The 19,689-nt window shown below is 43.8% G+C and overlaps 1 protein-coding gene across 3 annotated transcripts in view; it reads right to left on the bottom strand.

Annotated features, from left to right (window-relative positions):
* Positions 1 to 1,143: 1,143 nt before the first annotated feature.
* Positions 1,144 to 19,689, bottom strand: part of LOC137328047 (src substrate cortactin-like) — a 60,341-nt gene continuing 41,795 nt past the window's right edge. For 2 of the 3 annotated variants that reach the window (XM_067994152.1, XM_067994153.1), the window contains 8 exons: positions 15,313 to 15,423; positions 13,078 to 13,133; positions 11,041 to 11,110; positions 10,561 to 10,715; positions 8,167 to 8,400; positions 5,265 to 5,427; positions 4,943 to 5,014; positions 1,144 to 1,847 (listed from right to left, as the gene is read on the bottom strand). In XM_067994152.1, coding sequence (XP_067850253.1) covers positions 1,711 to 1,847; positions 4,943 to 5,014; positions 5,265 to 5,427; positions 8,167 to 8,400; positions 10,561 to 10,715; positions 11,041 to 11,110; positions 13,078 to 13,133; positions 15,313 to 15,423 — 998 coding nt within the window. In that variant the 3' untranslated portion in view covers positions 1,144 to 1,710. The remainder of the gene's footprint in view (positions 1,848 to 4,942; positions 5,015 to 5,264; positions 5,428 to 8,166; positions 8,401 to 10,560; positions 10,716 to 11,040; positions 11,111 to 13,077; positions 13,134 to 15,312; positions 15,424 to 19,689) is intronic. The other variant, XM_067994154.1, reaches the window with a different exon arrangement.

The following is a 19,689-nucleotide window of genomic DNA, read 5'->3' as shown; positions in this document are numbered from 1 at the left end:
ATACTAAAACATGGAACCTGCAGGTTTGCAACTAGTGATGGGGGAGGTTGTGTGAAGCTCAGAAGGCCACTTTTCTCCAACCACATGAGCCAATACAGAATGCTTTTCAATTGGGACATCTACCTGCAATTTTTTTTTAAAAAAATACGTAAGCTGTCCGAACCAAATTCATTCCTGGCCCAGTGGTGGTGTGTATCCTGGAAAAAAATAATAGGCAGAATTTGGTGTCTCTGTTTTTGGAAGAATTGAACTTGGGACATTGTCAACAGCAGGATTGTACTGTTCCTACATTACAACAGTGACTGCACTTAAAGTAGTTCATTGGCTGTAAAGCGCTTTGAGGCAACCGGAGGTTGTGAAAGGCGCTATATAAATGCAAGTTCTTCATTTTATAGGCACCTATACAATCAAAACCTTTTTGCCATGTCCGAAGACTTCAAACTTCTGAAAGCAGCACTATCGGAAGATAATACAAGCAGGTATCTTGGGTACTGGTCACTGGGAATTATCGATATTTGGCATACATAGTTATGACAATTGGTATCAACCAAGTCTAATCAGAACTGATCCTCGTGCAAATAAGTCATAAAATTCTGGGTTACCACCCGCTTCTTTGTCGATTAAAACTAGATCAAATTTTCAACATGCCGCCTCAAGAATTGTATACCTCAAGTAAAAAGGGTTACAAACATTCTGCCGTGTATACAGCCAACAGTTAAAATTGCTCGACAACAGGAGAAAAAGACTGAATGCAGCTCAGAACAAGACCTGATGGACTTCATGATGGGGGAAGAGAGCACCTGATCAAAATGGCAGTAAGAGCTCATGAATTTCTTGAAGCATCTCCTTATGCAACTCCACCTGGGGAAGATAGTAAATCTTAATTATGCGTGGAGGCTGAATTATTGCACAGGAATTTTTTTTTAATGTTGGTTTTAAATAAGCACAAGAGCACAGTGGTTTAGTTAAATCAAACTCAGGTTTATAAAGCTAGAAAAAAAGTTTGTTTTGGGACTTAAACTGGTATCAAGTCAATTCAAGAATCTTTTATTCAAAATTAAGATCACTCACAAAATTAGCAAAAAGGGCAGATCTACAGAGAGTGTAGTGCAATAAAACCAGTTTAATTCTTGATAAACAAAGTACTGAAAAAGGCAACTTTTATTATAAAAACCCAACCCATTTGTGATTCAGCAAATATAGTTTCAAGCAGAAAGCTGAGACACCACCACTAGGAGGAAAAAAACTAAAAAAAAAGAATTAATTGGTTTCACCATTAGTAAGTGGCCAACTAACCACATGGCTGAGACTGAGGATTATAAACCGTGCAATGATATACAACCATTTTCATTTCAGTTAAAGTTTAACTTGGTCAACAAGAAGCGATTGGTCTTAATTTGTTGTAAGCATCCGTAGACTTAACCAGCCTTTCCACATGATTGCCATATTGGTTCAAACCAGCTAGGGGGTTGTCCTCCGTTAGAAAGTGCATTTAACTTTTTATATACGAGAGTGCACCATTTTCAAAGGCATGTCAAATATTAACTTGAAGCTCTTTTCCTGGTGCTTTTGAAGATTGGATATTATGCAATGCATAATTGCAACTCAAGAGAAAAAGAAAACTTTATTCCCGTTACTGAACACAATTCATGCAATATTAAATTGGAATTGTGCATTATGCCGATCTATTTAAACCAGCGGCTGAGCCTTTCACTGTTTTAGTTCAACGTAGTTAGCTGGAAAGAGTCCATATCTGCCTCGGCATTCCCCGCGCCACCATCCCTCATCAATCATTTCGATGTTGGTAATGGCGTCATCCGGATCAAAGGAAATTTCATCGTCGCCAGCTGAAAAATTTATTTGAGAGTATTTTAGACACAGACAATATCCTCTGACGTTTCATAGAATTATATAGAATTTACAGCACAGACACAGGCCATTCGGCCTCAACTGGTCTATGCCGGTGTTTATTCTCCACAGGAGTTTTCTCCCACCCCACTTCATCTCACCCTATCAGCATAACCTTCTATTCCTTTCTCTCTCTCGTGTATTTATCTAGCCTCCCCTTAAATGCATCTATGCTATTCGTCTCAACTACTCCACGGAGTAGCAAGTTCCACATTCTAACCACTTTCTGGGTAAAGAAGTTTCTCCTGAATTCCTTACCGGGTTTATTAGTGACTACCTTATATTTATAAACAATTTTACAACACCAAGTTATAGTCCAGCAATTTTATTTTAAATTCACAAGCTTTCGGAGATTTTCTCCTTCCTCAGGCAAATGTTTCAAGAGCTCCTTGAAGCCTACGCATTTATACATATAGAACAATACATGGTGTTTACAGACTGCCCCTGCAACTGCCCGTTGCCAAGGCAATCACCGTGTTCAGACAGAGAGGTGTCACCTGCAGAACCCCCGAATACACATTCAACAAAAAAACAAACAGGGAAAAAAAAAGAGAAAAAAAAACAGAGAGAGGCAGAAACATCCGGAAGGCAGAGAGAGCCAGCAAATGACCCATTATATTAAAAACAGATAACATTTGTTCGCTGGTGGGGTAACGTGTAGCGTGACATGAACCCAAGATCCCGGTTGAGGCCGTCCTCATGGGTGCGGAACTTGGCTATCAATTTCTGCTCGACGATTTTGCGTTGTCGTGTGTCTCGAAGGCCGCCTTGGAGTACGCTTACCCGAAGGTCGGTGGATGAATGTCCATGACTGCTGAAGTGTTCCCCGACTGGGAGGGAACCCTCCTGTTTGGCGATTGTTGCGCGGTGTCCGTTCATCCGTTGTCGCAGCGTCTGCATGGTCTCGCCAATGTACCATGCTCTGGGGCATCCTTTCCTGCAACGTATGAGGTAGACAACGTTGGCCGAGTCACAGGAGTATGAACCATGCACCTGGTGGGTGGTGTCCTCTCGTGTGATGGTGGTATCTGTGTCGATGATCTGGCATGTCTTGCAGAGGTTACCGTGGCAGGGTTGTGTGGCGTCGTGGACGCTGTTCTCTTGAAAGCTAGGTAGTTTGCTGCGAACGATGGTCTGTTTGAGGTTGGGTGGCTGTTTAAAGGCGAGTAGTGGAGGTGTGGGGATGGCCATAGCGAGGTGTTTGTCCTCATTGATGACATGTTGAAGGCTGCGGAGAACATGGCGTAGTTTCTCCGCTCCGGGGAAGTACTGGACGACAAAGGGTACTCTGTTGGTTGCGTCCCGTGTTAGTCTCCTGAGGAGGTCTATGCGATTTTTTGCTGTGGCCCGTCGGAACTGTCGATCGATGAGTCGAGCGTCATATCCCGTTCTTACTAGGGCGTCTTTCAGCGTCTGTAGGTGTCCATCGCGTTCCTCCTCGTCTGAGCAGACCCTGTGTATTCGCAGGGCCTGTCCATAGGGGATGGCCTCTTTGACGTGGTTAGGGTGGAAGCTGGAAAAGTGGAGCATCGTGAGGTTGTCCGTGGGCTTGCGGTAGAGTGAGGTGCTGAGGTGCCCGTCTTTGATGGAGATTCGTGTGTCCAAGAAAGAAACTGATTCTGAGGAGTAGTCCATGGTGAGCTTGATGGTGGGATGGAACTTGTTGATGTTATCGTGTAGTCTCTTTAGTGATTCCTCACCGTGGGTCCATAGAAAGAAAATGTCGTCGATGTATCTGGTGTATAGTGTTGGTTGGAGGTCTTGTGCAGTGAAGAAGTCCTGCTCGAACTTGTGCATGAAAATGTTGGCGTATTGGGGTGCGAATTTGGTCCACATGGCTGTTCCGTGTGTTTGGGTACAGAACTGGTTATCGAAGTTAACTGGTTACTCCTGTGACTCGGCCAACGTTGTCTACCTCATACGTTGCAGGAAAGGATGCCCCAGAGCATGGTACATTGGCGAGACCATGCAGACGCTGCGACAACGGATGAACGGACACCGCGCAACAATCGCCAAACAGGAGGGTTCCCTCCCAGTCGGGGAACACTTCAGCAGTCATGGACATTCATCCACCGACCTTCGGGTAAGCGTACTCCAAGGCGGCCTTCGAGACACACGACAACGCAAAATCGTCGAGCAGAAATTGATAGCCAAGTTCCGCACCCATGAGGACGGCCTCAACCGGGATCTTGGGTTCATGTCACGCTACACGTTACCCCACCAGCGAACAAATGTTATCTGTTTTTAATATAATGGGTCATTTGCTGGCTCTCTCTGCCTTCCGGATGTTTCTGCCTCTCTCTTTTTTTTTTCCCTGTTTTTTTTTTCCCTGTTTTTTTTTTCCCTGTTTTTTTTTTCCCTGTTTTTTTTTGTTGAATGTGTATTCGGGGGTTCTGCAGGTGACACCTCTCTGTCTGAACACGGTGATTGCCTTGGCAACGGGCAGTTGCAGGGGCAGTCTGTAAACACCATGTATTGTTCTATATGTATAAATGCGTAGGCTTCAAGGAGCTCTTGAAACATTTGCCTGAGGAAGGAGAAAATCTCCGAAAGCTTGTGAATTTAAAATAAAATTGCTGGACTATAACTTGGTGTTGTAAAATTGTTTACAATTGTCAACCCCAGTCCATCACCGGCATCTCCACATCATGACCTTATATTTAGGCCTCCTAGTTTTGGACTCCCCCAGAAGTGGAAGCATCTTCTCTATGTCTACCCCATTGGAGCTCTTTGTAATTTTAAAGACCTCTATTAGGTCATCTCTCAACCCTTTTTTCTAGAGAATAGAGCCCCAGCCTGTTCAATCTATCCTGAGAGTTATAATCTCTCAGTTCTGGTGCCATTCCTGTAAATCTTTTTTGCACCTTCTCCAGTGCCCCTATATCATTTTTGTAATATGGAGAGCAGAACTGTACACAGTACTCCAGGTGTACTCTAAGTTAGCTTACAAGAATGATTTTGGTGGCACAATTTGGACTACATTAAGGAAAGCTACTGAGATGGAGGTTAACGTTTACAGCAACCTTGCACTTACCAGCCTGGTAGTCGTACAAAGCCACAGCTGTAATTCCATACTCATTTCCGTACTCTGCATAAGTGGGTTCATCTGAAAAGAAAGTCATACACAAGGTTACAGGGCTGAATGGCTCCGCCCTAAACAGTTTGAACAAAAAAAGTTCAAATATTTTTAAAAGGACCTCTTTTTAAATAGATTTTCTCACCAAACCTCACCCCCTTTCTTTTAAAGACACATGTATTCCAATATTAAATAATTTACAATTGGACACACTCAACATACTGCTCCTTCTTACAGTACTCACGTGGAAAGCAACAGAAAGCTGCATATTAGCCATTACCTCCTTGGTAGTCTTGACTTTCATCGGGCATCTGGTAAACTGCTTCTTGTTCATATGCTGCTTCCTGGTAGTTTGCTTCATCAGTGCTATAGTGGGGCTCTGCCTCGTAGATACCTGAATATTGGTTCTCCTGTTGATTTTCTACTTCATGCACTGGTGGTTCCTATAAAATTGGGAATTTTGAAACTTGTTTCACCTTGTATTCCATATGCAATCCTTCCTATTGACTTCTCTACACAATTGATCATGATGGTCATAGACTATTCTCTATCTGATATAGGGATTCCAGCACTCCCGGATTGTCCTGGAGTCTCCAGGAATTAATGATCAATTTCCAGACACTGCTGCGAGCAACCAGTGGGAAAATTATAGGGCATTAAAAAAGTGTAATTTTCATTTTCATTTATTAGTTATAAAAATATTGGAGAAGGATTAAAAAAAGGCTGTTTGACTGGGCAGGGCAGTTGGAGGCCGGAGGTCATGTGAGGAAACCTCCAGGAATACGTCCAACCAAAATTGGCAACCCTAATCTGATAGTCTTTATTTTTTGAATGATATGCATCTTACATACACTCGGGTCAGAGCAATCACACAAGATCATCATGCTGTTACAGATAGACAGCGCCATGTATGATTTCTCACTCGTTGTTATAAAAGCACCAGAATCAGGACCACTGCCCAGTTTGTTTTGTTCAGAGATTGGTCCCAGAAATGTTCCAGTGCTCGCTTTATTGTCCATTGTTTCAATGGTCCGGTGAGCTTGGTGCACTACTTTCTCCTCCATTTGACCTGAGCCCAATCACTTGCAGATGGACAGCCCATCCATTCAGAGACAAATCTCTTACTATTTCTTGCTATGGACAAGTCTGTTGCAGGGAACTGCCTTGTATACTATCCTCCAGGAGGGGTCCAGGACTGAAGCGTGGTTGATCCTTACTGGTTGGAAAGAAAGGCTCTGCAGTGAAGGGACCATTGGCCGAGCAGGTTCCGCTAAAGTAGTTGCATTCTAAGATGTGTATTGGGAACCAACAAGATGGCTACCGCGTTTCCTACATTACAACAGTGACTACACTTCAAAAGTATTTCATTGGTTGTGAAGTGCTTTGGAACATCCCGAGGCCATGAAAGGCGCTCTATAAATGCAAGTCTTTCTTTCTATTAGACCTAGAATTCTTAAGTGACGTTTTGCTGGGATCCATGAACTTTTCTGAGAAGGGAATATTAGATCCGAGTAAAGTCAACCAGTTTGAAGGCAGAAAAAAACAAACATCTGTTGGGTTGTGTAGCATAATGGCCTTCTGAATATTCTGTTTGAGTTGCGGCTGGGACTTCTCATGACTGGACTGCGAATCCTAGTGTTTAGACTGTAGCTCCCACAAAAGACACTAAATGCAGCCATGCCAAGATATGGAACGATATGACTGAAAGCCATGGATCGTTCTGCCACGTCCAGGTCATGGACTGCTGCTGTAATTTAGTGGCCTTCATTTTATGCTCAATCAAGGCAGCAACTGACTGACTCACTGACTGGACTACACACCTCCAGGTTGGGGTATTTTCTGAATAAACCCTACCCAACAGACCTGGTCTGATGAGAGGGCATGAAGTAGAGCTGAGTCTCAGTGGGTACTGGTCTATTTTAGCACTAATCTTAGAATGTTGGGCCAGACCTTTGTAATCATCAGGTCTGAATTGATAGGGTAGAGAGAGAGAGAAACTATTTCGTCTGGTGAGGAAGTCCAAAATAAGGCGGCATAATCTTAAAATTAGAGCTAAGCCTTTCAGGGGTGATGCCAGGAAGCACTTCTTCACACAAGGGTAGTGGAAATCTGGAAAATTCTCCCCCTAAAAGCTGTTGAGTCTGGGGGCCAACTGAAAATTTCAAAACTGAGATTGATAGGTTTTTGTTAGGTAAGAGTATTAAGGGTTATGGACCAAGGCGGGTAGATGGAGTTAAGATACGGATTAGCCACAATCTAACTGAACGGCAGAACAAGCTCGAGGGGCTGAATGGCCTACTCCTGTTCCTATAACCCTATCCAAACCAGCTGATTCAGTTTTTGCGAAAGCTGGAGGATATGTTCCACTTAGGACTGCTAGAGCCAGTACACCGAGGTATTGGGTATGTCTCATGTTAAACACCTCTATTTGCAGCTTTGATCTCACTAGTTCAAGTGTTACCCATCCTCCTTCTCACCTTCCCTCCTCCCCCCATTCCTCAGGGGAGTCCTGCTCCCAATCACCAACAAATAGATGGGGGAAGTTCTGAAGCAAGCCCCTGAGCCTCCATCGGGTTTCTATTCTGCTTCACTACGAATGGGAGTGTGGCTCTTATTGATTCTGCCAAGTTCCCTGACATATTGTGCAAAGCTAACGCATTTAACTCAGTTTCCTTTATATCTTCCTCCCCAGAAGTCTATGGCTGTTTTATAGGGGGGGGGGAACCCCCAATAAAAATTCTGCAGGACTATACCCGTGCACAAAGGTGGGTAAGATATACCCCTCATGTGGGGCTAGGAGTATCTACCAGGCTTGCTTAGAGGTATTTTCTTGGATTATAATTTGAGAAGCCACCCAATGTCCCTCGGGCACATTTACATCTTGTTTTGGCTGTTCCTAAAGGAATATAGGCCAAAGGGTACCTGACACCAACCAGCAACAAATTTGCTTCAATGATGCTTTCCCAGGTAATGTTTGGGCCTCTGAGCGAAGGGTGTCCCCCAAGGGGAACCCCATGTTACAAGGCCAATAGTTATCTCCTTGGCGCTTTCTGTCTGTAATTTTTCTAGAATTCAGAGATAATTGGTAGCAACGATTTTATATAAATTGGTTTTTCAAAATTGGTTTAAAATGAAACGTTATTAGCATCCTGAATATTAGTTGAATGTTAAACACAACTTACCTCATAAACTGGACTAGGAGATCTTTGTTCCTTAGTAGGCACTGATGCTGGAGCAGGAGCAGGAGCAGGTGCAGGCGCAGGAGCAGGAGCTGGAGCTGGAGCTGGAGCAGGCGCTGGAGCTGGAGCTGGAGCAGGCGCTGGAGCAGGCGCTGGAGCTGGAGCTGGAGCTGGAGCTGGAGCTGGAGCTGGAGTAGGCGTGGATACTGCAGCTGGTTTCTTTGCTGATTCTTGCTCCTGCATCCCCAAATCAAAGTATTTAGCATTAATATACTTGTTGATCATACATAATGGATTCAGAAATGTCCCACAGAATGAACTTATTTGGTTTACTAACAGAATTAATGCAAATAACAGTACAGAAGAAACCAGTCAAATATGTCCACGGTTATCTCCCTACATTACTTTTTTTTTTTGAGATGGCAATGGCACTTATTGTTGATATTCTGTTTGTTTTAAGCAGAATGCTCCTTCTGGTATTGAATCGGGGACAGGGACTCAATAAAATTAATATAAGTAAAGCAACAGCAATGAAGAAAATAATAGCACCAAAAGAGTGACAAATCCCAAGGACCAGATGGTTTCCATCCCAGGGTTTTAAAGGAAGTAGGTGAACACATTGCGGATGCCCTAACTATAATCTTTCAAAGTTCTCTAGATTCAGGAACTGTCCTTCTAGATTGGAAAATTGCACATGTCACTCCACTTTCTAAGAAAGGAGAGAGGGGGAAACCAGGGAATTATAGACCAGTTAGCCTAACAACTGTTGTGGGGAAAATGCTGGAGTCTATAATTAAGGATAGGGTGACTGAACACCTCGAGAATTTTCAGTTAATCAGAGAGAGCCAGCATGGATTTGTGAAAGGTAGGTCGTGCCTGACAAACCTGACTGAATTTTTTGAAGAGGTGACTAAAGTAGTGGACAGAGGACTGTCAATGGATGTTATTTATATGGACTTCCAGAAGGCATTTGATAAAGTCTCACATAAGAGACTGTTAGCTAAGATAGAAGCCCATGGAATCGAGGGAAGTACAGACCTGGTTGGGAAGTTGGCTGAGCGACAGATAGATAGCTTTTTGGCAACCAAAGTTATTAAGGGATATGGGCCAAAGCTGGGTATATGGAGTTAGATCACAGATCAGACATGATCTTATCAAATGGCAGAGCAGGCACGAGGGGCTGAATGGCCTACTCCTGTGCCTATGGTATTAAAGGAATCTCCAACTAGTGGCGAGCTGCAATCTGGACCTCAATAATCATCAAGAGGTGATTGGCTAACCTTCAACCCACAAACTTTAACCTTCAAACATTCCAAGACTAAGTGCCAGCTTGGCTTAGTTAGTAACACTCACCCACGAGTCAGAAGGTTCTGGGCTCAAGCCTCAATATGGATTTGAGCACAAAAGCCAAGGCTGACACTTCAGTGTAGTGCGACAGTACTGCAGGATTGCTGCATAGTCGGACGTGCTATCTTTTGGGCAAGACATTAAACAGTGACTCCGTCACCCCTGCTCAGGGCTTAAAAGATCCCATGGCACTATTCGAAGACGAGCAGAGAGCTCGTTCGATGTCCTGATCAATACAGTTTCCTCAGCCACGAGCACTAAAATCAGATTTGTTCATTTGTTGTTCATGCGGGTCACACATTTGCCTCCTTAATGCCTTCCAAATTAATTCATTGGTCTCATAAAATACTATGCAACATCCTGCGGATATGAAAGCAGCAATGTGCCAATTTTCCATCTTTAGCAATAAGTGGAGGATTAGGTGGACTTTGGTAATAAGCTCAGTCGGGACACAAGGCCAGTCCACGTCAAACACATCAGATGAATGTGGTGTTTCAAGTCTCAAAGTGGCTACTTCTGCAATATAACTTTATGACATTTCTCATCACAACGTCCTCCTGACAAAAACTGTTTTTTTTTAAAAAAGCTGCAAAACAATTTTACACAAGAAATCAGGAAAGTTGTTTGAGTTATCTTCAACTGGAGGCTTTTTGCATAAAGCTAAGGCTACCATTTGTGTGTTAGGGGACAGGGAAGGAAATCAGTTACCTTCCACATTTACTTTGTGCAAATTCATTTTTAAAAAATGTTGAAGTTTGCAGCCTATCCTGAGACTGTTTGGATTGTTTGATCTAACCAACTGCAGCATTTAATAGAAAACTTGCTCATCGCACTGTGAGTTCACATGCAGGAAGAGCTGGTCACACCTTTGAAAAGCCCAGGTATGTTACATTTCTGGATTCTGGAATGCTGGAACACCAGTGTCATTGATCAGATACTGGTCCTGCATCAGCAACAAGCCTTGCAATGGTAGCCATGTATTGTAACTTATTGATTTATACTGCAACTTAGGCAGGCATGCCTCTTTAGCACTGAAGATTTTCCACCAACCTCCAATTTCCTCTTTGCTTCCTCCTGTTCTTGTTTCTCGCTGGCACGACGGCGAGCTCTCTCCTCTTCAGTCTTCTTTCTATCCTCCTCCTCCTTCTCTTTGGCTATGTTCTCAAACTTGGACCGGATGCTGCTCGCACTCGCACTCGCACCGGCTGCAAAAACAAAAAAATAATTAACTGACGTCATGAAGTTCGAGTGTCAAACACATCAGGGAACTGGTGCAATACAGGGTAGTAAGATTACAGTGACTTCCAAAGATAGAAAGCAAATTCTCATTACACTTAAATCAATCAATCACATACCCACATAAGCTGGACAGTCCAAGATAAATATATCCACAATCAGTAAGGAGGTTTGGTGATTAGACAGGTTGGGGGAAGATAATTAGATAATTCACAAGGATTGAGTCACTGCAACAGCAACGGATTGTACAAAATGGATAAACAGACTCAATTATTCCTTGAAGTTCGTACGTACCAGCTTCCACTGGCTTTGTTTTCTGATAAGCTGGTGCCAGACGCTCAATATCATCAAACGACGCTGCACTCTGTAATCAGGAAATTTGAACACTAGGCGTTAGAACTGGTTTTCCTCAGTTCCGTTAGTGCCCTCATTCTTTATTGCTGCCTCTTCGAGTCTCTCCCTCCCTCTGGGCTAACTTAGCAGTTTTTAATACTGCTGTACGACATCTTGTTTGAGGCTCTCATTCAGAAAAAGCGTCCCTCATTAACTTACAGATGCCAGGAAAAAAAAATACACAGCCTATTACCATTATTGTACCACATTTAGTATAAATCTTAGCAGATTCAGAGATGTATATTTAAAAAAAAGACATCGTAGCAGTTTTACAGAAGAAAACATTAGTTACAAAGCTCAACAGCTTTCTAGCAAAAGTAGAGCAGACTAACACAAGAAAAGAATATGAAAGCATCTATTAAAAGACGACGATTTATTTAGAAGCAGGGTTTCCATCTCTACGGAGACCCTCCCCATCCAAAAACGCACACAGTAAAGCAGCTTCCAGGAGCTCCTGTTGCTACGGAGTCAGAAGTGAGAGTATGTGTTTTGGTCACTATTTTCATGAGCATGGATCACTGTCTCAAAGCCTGGAGAGTAGAGGTCACAGGGAAAAGCAAAAGGGAAATGAAAGCTGAAGAGCACGCAAAATAAAATGTAGACTGATATAAATATTAAATCTATTTTGATAACTTTCAGCTTGGAAAGTTAAAAATGGAAATGTTTCTTTTTTGCCAATCGCTCATGACCGTATAAATGTCATGGGCATACAGGGAATTTAATATATAAAATAATGCCAACAATACCAAACTGTGAGGAAGAATGCAGGAGTCCATCAGAGAGTGGGCAGATGGGAGGCAAATGTAGTTCTATATAGATAGATATTAAAACAGAATGTAAATATACCATAAAACAATAATACTTTCAATTCTCAACAGGGCTTTGGTTAGACCACAGTTTAGGATGCCCCATCATAGAAAGGATGCTAGAGCCATAATAAAATGGTGCAATGTAGATTCACTAGGAAGATATTGGAGATAAGAGACGACTTGAAAAACTGGGACTCAATGCACTGGAATTGGCAAGGGCGGACTTATTAGAAGTTCAAAAACTTAAAATGGTCCGAGAGGGCAAATAGGGAGATTATTTCCAGTAGTGGTGAATCGGTAATGAGAGGCATAAACTCGGGATAAGTACCAGCAGCAATAAAGGGTTAATGGGATATGGAATGCATTACCACAAGTGACTATTGAAGCCAAGACAGTCAACATTTAAAAAGGAATTTAAATAAATACCTGAAACGCTAACGATTGAAAGGAACACAGGAAAGAGCAGGGAAATAAGGTTAGATTTGACTGCTCCAGTACAGAGCTAGCACCAACATGATGGGCCAAACAGCCTCTCCCTGTGCTATAATTTCTATGATTCTATTGGAGTCACATATTCCACTCCATACATCGCACTTATACATTAGAGAATCTTGGATTAAAGTTTACAATATGTTTTTTTTTCTAAAATCTGCATCTTCCCACAAGTTTAATCATCGAATCACAGAAAGGTTACAGCACGGAAGGAGGCCATTCAGCCCATCAAGTCCGCTCCTGCACTATGCAAGAGCAATCCAGCTAGTCCCACTCCCCAGCTGTACGGTATCGCAGATAAACTGCAAATGACATCAAAGAAGTTAAAGATAGGTATTATCAGGGCCAGTGAGATCTCCTGGACTAGCATCAATAGGCTAAGGAGGGGTCGGAGAGGAATTTCACATACTTTCCCTCCCAAATTGGCCTGGGTTTTTAAATCTGATTTTTCCAGGAGATCACACGGTTTTAGGTGGGATGGGGAGTGTATATATTGTGATGCACGAGTTATTACAATTGTGTGGGACAGGCTGGGTGGACCAGAGGGTCTTTTCCCTTCCGCCATTGTTCATATTTTGACTTATGAAAAAGCAACCAAGTGGGTTATATATAAAAACAATTTATTGCAGTCACTCACCTTATCCATTCGGTCTTTTTGCACCCCATATTTGCCACCAAATCCCTTTGAGTAGTCTGAAACAAGAGGTTCAGAGAGTAAGTTTCAGTTTGGCAAAAGGTGTTCAGGTGAGAGCAGAATGACCATGCATTGATTCAATGAAGGCAGCAAATTAAATGCGAATAGCCTCCCATTTTAAACAACAGCCAAGATTTGATTAGGCTCAATCATGAAAAAAAGGAAAGAAAATTAATCTGACATGGATTATTAATCTGGCACTTTATTTTTGTGCCTTTTGAAATTTATAAGCAGAGTTTGTAATTCAACACAAGAGTAAATGAGATAGTGGAGTGATCTACATGACTACAGCAGGCATGCTAAGGCCAGTCTTTCAGACTGAGAGGTGCTGATGGTCTGGTTGAGGTAAATGTAAAAGCAGAAATAAAGTCTACAGATTAGACAGGACAATGACAAATAAATGCACCACTTTGCAGCACAGACCTTTGAGGCATTTGACTAAAAAGTTATCTTTATGCCCCAATTGTCCTGGAACCAGGAACTAACTGGATAATCCGGGATATGTCCATCTCTGTTCCAGGTCTCTTACTTTCAATCTCTGCCCCTGCCCACCCCCCACCAAAGAAAAAGTGGGCATCTGTGAATTGATGGCACCAATAACGTGTTGTGTATGATCCGTGGTGGCACCACTTCAAATGGTAAGTGGCAGCAGTATACAGACTTTAGGAGTCAGGTCACCTGCCGATGCAAATTAACTAAAGTCTGGACATTTGGTATTAGCCATCCTGATAGCCTCTTTACTGGCAGCATCATTACCCAAGTAAACTTGGAGCACTCCTGCTAGCGTTTTTATAAATCCGGTCAGAACAAAGATTTTGCTCAATGTTCTTTATAAATAACATCCAAATTATGGATTCCAATCAGAGTATCAAGTCTATTGAGATAATCTTGGTGTTCGGAGTTTAATTAATCATTTACTGTGTGCCGCATAAAGATTTTAAGTAGTAATCTTTCAGAAGGCCAACGGAATGTTGGCTTTTATTGCTAGGGGGATAGAATATAAAAACAGGGAGGTATTGCTGCAGTTATATAAAGTATTGGTGAGACCGCACCTGGAATACTGCATACAGTTTTGGTCTCCATACTTAAGAAAAGACATACTTGCTCTCGAGGCAGTACAAAGAAGGGTCACTCGGTTAATCCCCGGGATGAGGGGGCGGACATATGAGGAGAGGTTGAGTAGATTGGGACTCTACTCATTGGAGTTCAGAAGAATGAGAGGCGATCTTATTGAAACATATAAGATTGTGAAGGGGCTTGATCGGGTGGATGCGGTAAAGATGTTCCCAAGGATGGGTGAAACTAGAACTAGGGGGCATAATCTTAGAATAAGGGGCTGCTCTTTCAAAACTGAGATGAGGAGAAACTTCTTCACTCAGAGGGTAGTAGGTCTGTGGAATTTGCTGCCCCAGGAAGCTGTGGAAGCTACATCATTAAATAAATTTAAAACAGAAATAGACAGTTTCCTAGAAGTAAAGGGAATTAGGGGTTACGGGGAGCGGGCAGGAAATTGGACATGAATTTAGATTTGAGATTAGGATCAGATCAGCCATGATCTTATTGAATGGCGGAGCAGGCTCGAGGGGCCGATTGGCCTACTCCTGCTCCTATTTCTTATGTTCTTATGTTCTTATATTTTGCTAGATCATAATAGCAAACACAAGTCAGGCATCATTACAATACTGCTGGTTGAAATTCATATACAACTTCCACTGTAGTATTAGAGTACACATATTGTAAAGCACCCCATACAGTGATGTCAGACTACATCCTATTTCAAACATAAAATTGCTGACCTCAGCTGGGGTAGAGTGTCGGGGGAGAGGGAGCAGGGTATGGAGAGGGTAGGCTGCTTACTCCTGGATTTATGTCCGTCAAGGACTGTTGGGAGAGTGTGGCATGTAGACATTGATGGGGAAGATTGGGCACCCTCACAGTCAGTCTATACCTGACATATCTCGAAGGACCGTGTGGGAGAAAATGGCACCAGAGTATTGCTGTCACCTGTGGACCTGGACCCTAAGCATGAGTCACAGTATTCAGGAGAGAAAGGAAGAAAGTTGGGGGGAAAAAATCCATTACAAAACATTTTGAAAAACAAATAAGCTGCTGAAGGGGTCTGTGCTGAAATTTGATGCATGTTAAGAAACCAGAGTGGGGCCTGGCATCAGACTGTGCCTTGTTGAGACTCGTGCTTGGCCAGCTTTTCCTTGTAATCGAACCCCACCGCAGATTTGTCCTGGTTCTCTGTCTCAACACCATATTTCCCGCCGAAACCTCTCTTATAGTCTGTGAATCCACATGCAACCAGGACAAAGACAACAACAACAAAAAAAAAACAAGCCAAGTTAGGTCAGACATATAATAATAGGTTATAAAACAGAACACACAACAAAAGTAAATACAATATAAAACCGTAAAAACGGATTGCATCAAAATGCAACACAGAGGGATTTAGTGAGTTTTTTTAAAAAACTCACTGGATCCTGGTTAAACTGCATCATCTGAAAACACTAATTAGTCCCAACCAAGCTGTTTTGGGCATAGCTCTAATCTAGTGTCCATTAAAAAAAGGCACATTTTCAATCACCACCACCAACATGGTTAGACGGTTAGGAATGAGCAACACACACAAAACAAGTTTTTTTACTCTCCAAAGGATAGATGGTTGTAGAAACCTTTTTAAATGCCAATAAAAACTACCAACTATAGAAATTATTGTAAGCTATAAGAAAAATCAATCTTTGAAGAAATGGTACATATAATGGATTACATGTCTGATATGCAATCTTGTTTTTAAAAAAGTCATCCTCCTTGTAGATATGACCAAGCTATCATACGGCCGAATGTGAAAAAGCAAAATCTTAGGCCAGTGTCCATCTGGTCTTTTCACAGCAGCGTCACAAATCAAACGATTGGTCTCTGACCCATTTAACCTAGAGCACTAGGCATTGACGAATCCTGATTCAACAGACCACAGCAATTCTTCAGACTCCACACGTCTAGCATCTGCATGGATTCAGAGAAATCCTTTACACATTCGGCCACAGAATAGCCATAGGACAAGTTAGTAGATCTTTATCAGTGTTTGAGTGGTTGAAAAGCACCACAAAAACAATTTATGGCCCATTATCCCATAGTTCATTTATTGGTAACGAAACAAAATTATTTAATTAGGGTGTGGAATATTCTTTTGCTCTAGGTTCTAAGTCAAGACTTCACAAACTAAATGGCATTTCCTCCCCAACTGAAACAATGTTAAGAACATAAACAGGAGCAGGAGTAGGCCATACGGCCGCTCGAGCCAACTGCGCCATTCAATGAGATCAAGGCTGATTTTCGACCTCAACTCCACTTTCCGGCCTGATCCCCATATCCCTTGAAGTCCATGTTAGATGGTATCACAGGTATCAAACTATCCTATTCATCTTCCATTTTCAAAGCGAAGGTTCAGAGGACACACACACACAAACAGCTGTTACTATGTTTATAAGCCATGATGTGGAGATGCCGGTGGTAAACGGTGGACAAATGTAAGGAGTCGCACAACACCAGGTTATAGTCCAACAGCTTTATTTGAAATCACAAGCTTTCGGAGCTTTGCTCCTTCGTCAGGTGAGTGAAGGGTTCCATAAAGGCACAGCATATATAGTCAGAGAACAATGCCTGGTGATTACAGATAATCTTTCTAACTGCCCTTTATCACACCTCGGCATAGAGATAATCACAACAATCAAAAGAGTGGATGGTGTTCAGACAGGTTAGCCAGGGAAACATTACATCCAAGAATACTGCATACACAAGGGGTCAAATCACAAAGACAGAGAGAGCGAGAGAGACCAGAAAGACAGAGAGAGAGAATGACCAGCTGTATTAAAAACAGATCACTTTTTTTCGCTGGTGGGGTTACATGTAGCGTGACATGAACCCAAGATCCCGGTTGAGGCCGTCCTCATGGGTGCGGAACTTGGCTATCAATTTCTGCTCGACGATTTTGCGTTGTCGTGTGTCTCGAAGGCTGCCTTGGAGAACGCTTACCCGAAGATCGGAGGCTGAATGTCCTTGACTGCTGAAGTGTTCCCCGACTGGGAGGGAACCCTCCTGTCTGGCGATTGTTGGGCGGTGTCCGTTCATCCGTTGTCGCAGCGTTTGCATGGTCTCGCCAATGTACCATGCTCCGGGGCATCCTTTCCTGCAACGTATGTGGTAGACAACGTTGGCCGAGTCACAGGAGTATGAACCGTGTACCTGGTGGGTGATGTCCTCTCGTGTGTTGGTGGTATCTGTGTCGATGATCTGGCATGTCTTGCAGAGGTTACCGTGGCAGGGTTGTGTGGTGTCGTGGACGCTGTTCTCCTGAAAGCTGGGTAATTTGCTGCGAACGATGGTCTATTTGAGGTTCGGTGGCTGTTTGAAGGCGAGTAGTGGAGGCGTGGGGATGGCCTTAGCGAGGTGTTCGTCGTCATTGATGACGTGTTGAAGGCTGCGAAGAACATGGCGTAGTTTCTCCGCTCCGGGGAAGTACTGGACGAAGGGTACTCTGTTGGTTGTGTCCCGTGTTTGTCTTGTGAGGAGGTCTATGAGATTTCTCGCTGTGGCCCATCGGAACTGTCGATCGACGAGTCAAGCGTCATATCCCGTTCTTACGAGGGCATCTTTCAGTGTCTGTAGGTGTCCATCGCGTTCCTCCTCGTCTGAGCAGATCCTGTGTATTCGTAGGGCCTGTCCATAGGGGATGGCCTCTGATGTGGTTAGGGTGGAAGCTGGAGAAGTGGAGCATCGTGAGGTTGTCCGTGGGCTTGTGGTAGAGTGAGGTGCCCGTCTTTGATGGAGATTCGTGTGTCCAAGAAAGAAACCGATTCTGAGGAGTAGTCCATGGTGAGCTTGATGGTGGGATGGAACTTGTTGATGTTAGCGTGTAGTCTCTTCAGTGATTCTTCGCTGTGGGTCCATAGGAAGAAAATGTCATCGATGTATCTGGTGTATAGCGTTGGTTGGAGGTCCTGTGCAGTGAAGAAGTCGTGCTCGAACTTGTGCATGAAAATGTTGGCGAATTGGGGTGCGAATTTGGTCCCCATGGCTGTTCCATATGTTTGGGTAAAGAACTGGTTATTGAAGGTGAAGACATTGTGATCCAGGATGAAGCGGATGAGTTGTAGGATGGCGTCTGGAGATTGGCTGTTGTTGGTGTTGAGTATTGATGCTGTCGCAGCGATGCAGTCATCGTGGGGGATACTGGTGTAGAGTGCCAAGACGTCCATCGTGGTTAGAAGTGTTCCTGGTTCAACTGGTCCGTGGGTGCTGAGTTTTTGTCGGAAGTCTGTAGTGTCGCGACAGAAGCTGGGGGTTCCCTGCACGATGGGTTTCAGGATGCACTCGACGTTTCCAGAGAGGTTCTCACACAGGGTTCCGTTGCCTGATACGATAGGACGTCCGGGTGTGTTGGCTTTGTGTATCTTTGGGAGGCAGTAGAAGTCTCCCACGCACGGAGAACGTGGGATGAGAGTGCGTAGGATGCTTTGAAGGTCTGGATCGAAGGTCTTGATCAGTTTGTTGAGCTGGTGGGTGTGTTCTTTGGTCAGATCTGTTCTTTGGTCCGCCTGTAGTGTTCCTGGTTGTCCAGTTGTCGGTATGCTTCTTTGCAATAGTCCGTTCTGTTCTGTACGACGATGGCTCCTCCTTTGTCCGCTGGTTTGACGACGATGTTGCGGTTGGTCTTGAGCGCGTCGATGGCGTTGCGTTGTGCTCGGGTGACATTCTGGACTGTCTTGTGAGTGCGGCCTCGCTAAGGCCATCCCCACGCCTCCACTACTCGCCTTCAAACAGCCACCTAACCTCAAACAGACCATCGTTCGCAGCAAATTACCCAGCTTTCAGGAGAACAGCGTCCACGACACCACACAACCCTGCCACGGCATCCTCTGCAAGACATGCCAGATCATCGACACAGACACCACCATCACACGAGAGGACACCACCCACCAGGTACATGATTCATACTCCTGTGACCCGGCCAACGTTGTCTACCACATACGTTGCAGGAAAGGATGCCCCGGAGCATGGTACATCGGCGAGACCATGCAGACACTGCGACAACGGATGAACGGACACCGCCCAACAATCGCCAGACAGGAGGGTTCCCTCCCAGTCGGGGAACACTTCAGCAGTCAAGGACATTCAGCCTCCGATCTTCGGGTAAGCGTTCTCCAAGGCAGCCTTCGAGACACACGACAACGCAAAATCGTCGAGCAGAAATTGACAGACAAGTTCCGCACCCATGAGGACGGCCTCAACCGGGATCTTGGGTTCATGTCACGCTACATGTAACCCCACCAGCGAAAAAAAGTTATCTGCTTTTAATACAACTGGTCATTCTCTCTCTGTCTTTCTGGTTTCTCTCGCTCTCTCTGTCTTTGTTATCTGACCCCTTGTGTATTCAGTATTCTTGGATGTAATGTTTCCCTGGCTAACCTGTCTGAACACCATCCACTCCTTTGATTGCTGTGATTATCTCTATGCCGAGGTGTGATAAAGGGCAGTTAGAAAGATTATCTG

The sequence above is a fragment of the Heptranchias perlo genome, chromosome 12 (assembly GCF_035084215.1).
Source record: "Heptranchias perlo isolate sHepPer1 chromosome 12, sHepPer1.hap1, whole genome shotgun sequence".
NCBI lineage: Eukaryota > Metazoa > Chordata > Chondrichthyes > Hexanchiformes > Hexanchidae > Heptranchias > Heptranchias perlo.
The sequence above is the reverse complement of the archived record's forward strand: the minus strand, read 5'-3'. Positions and strand labels throughout refer to the sequence as shown.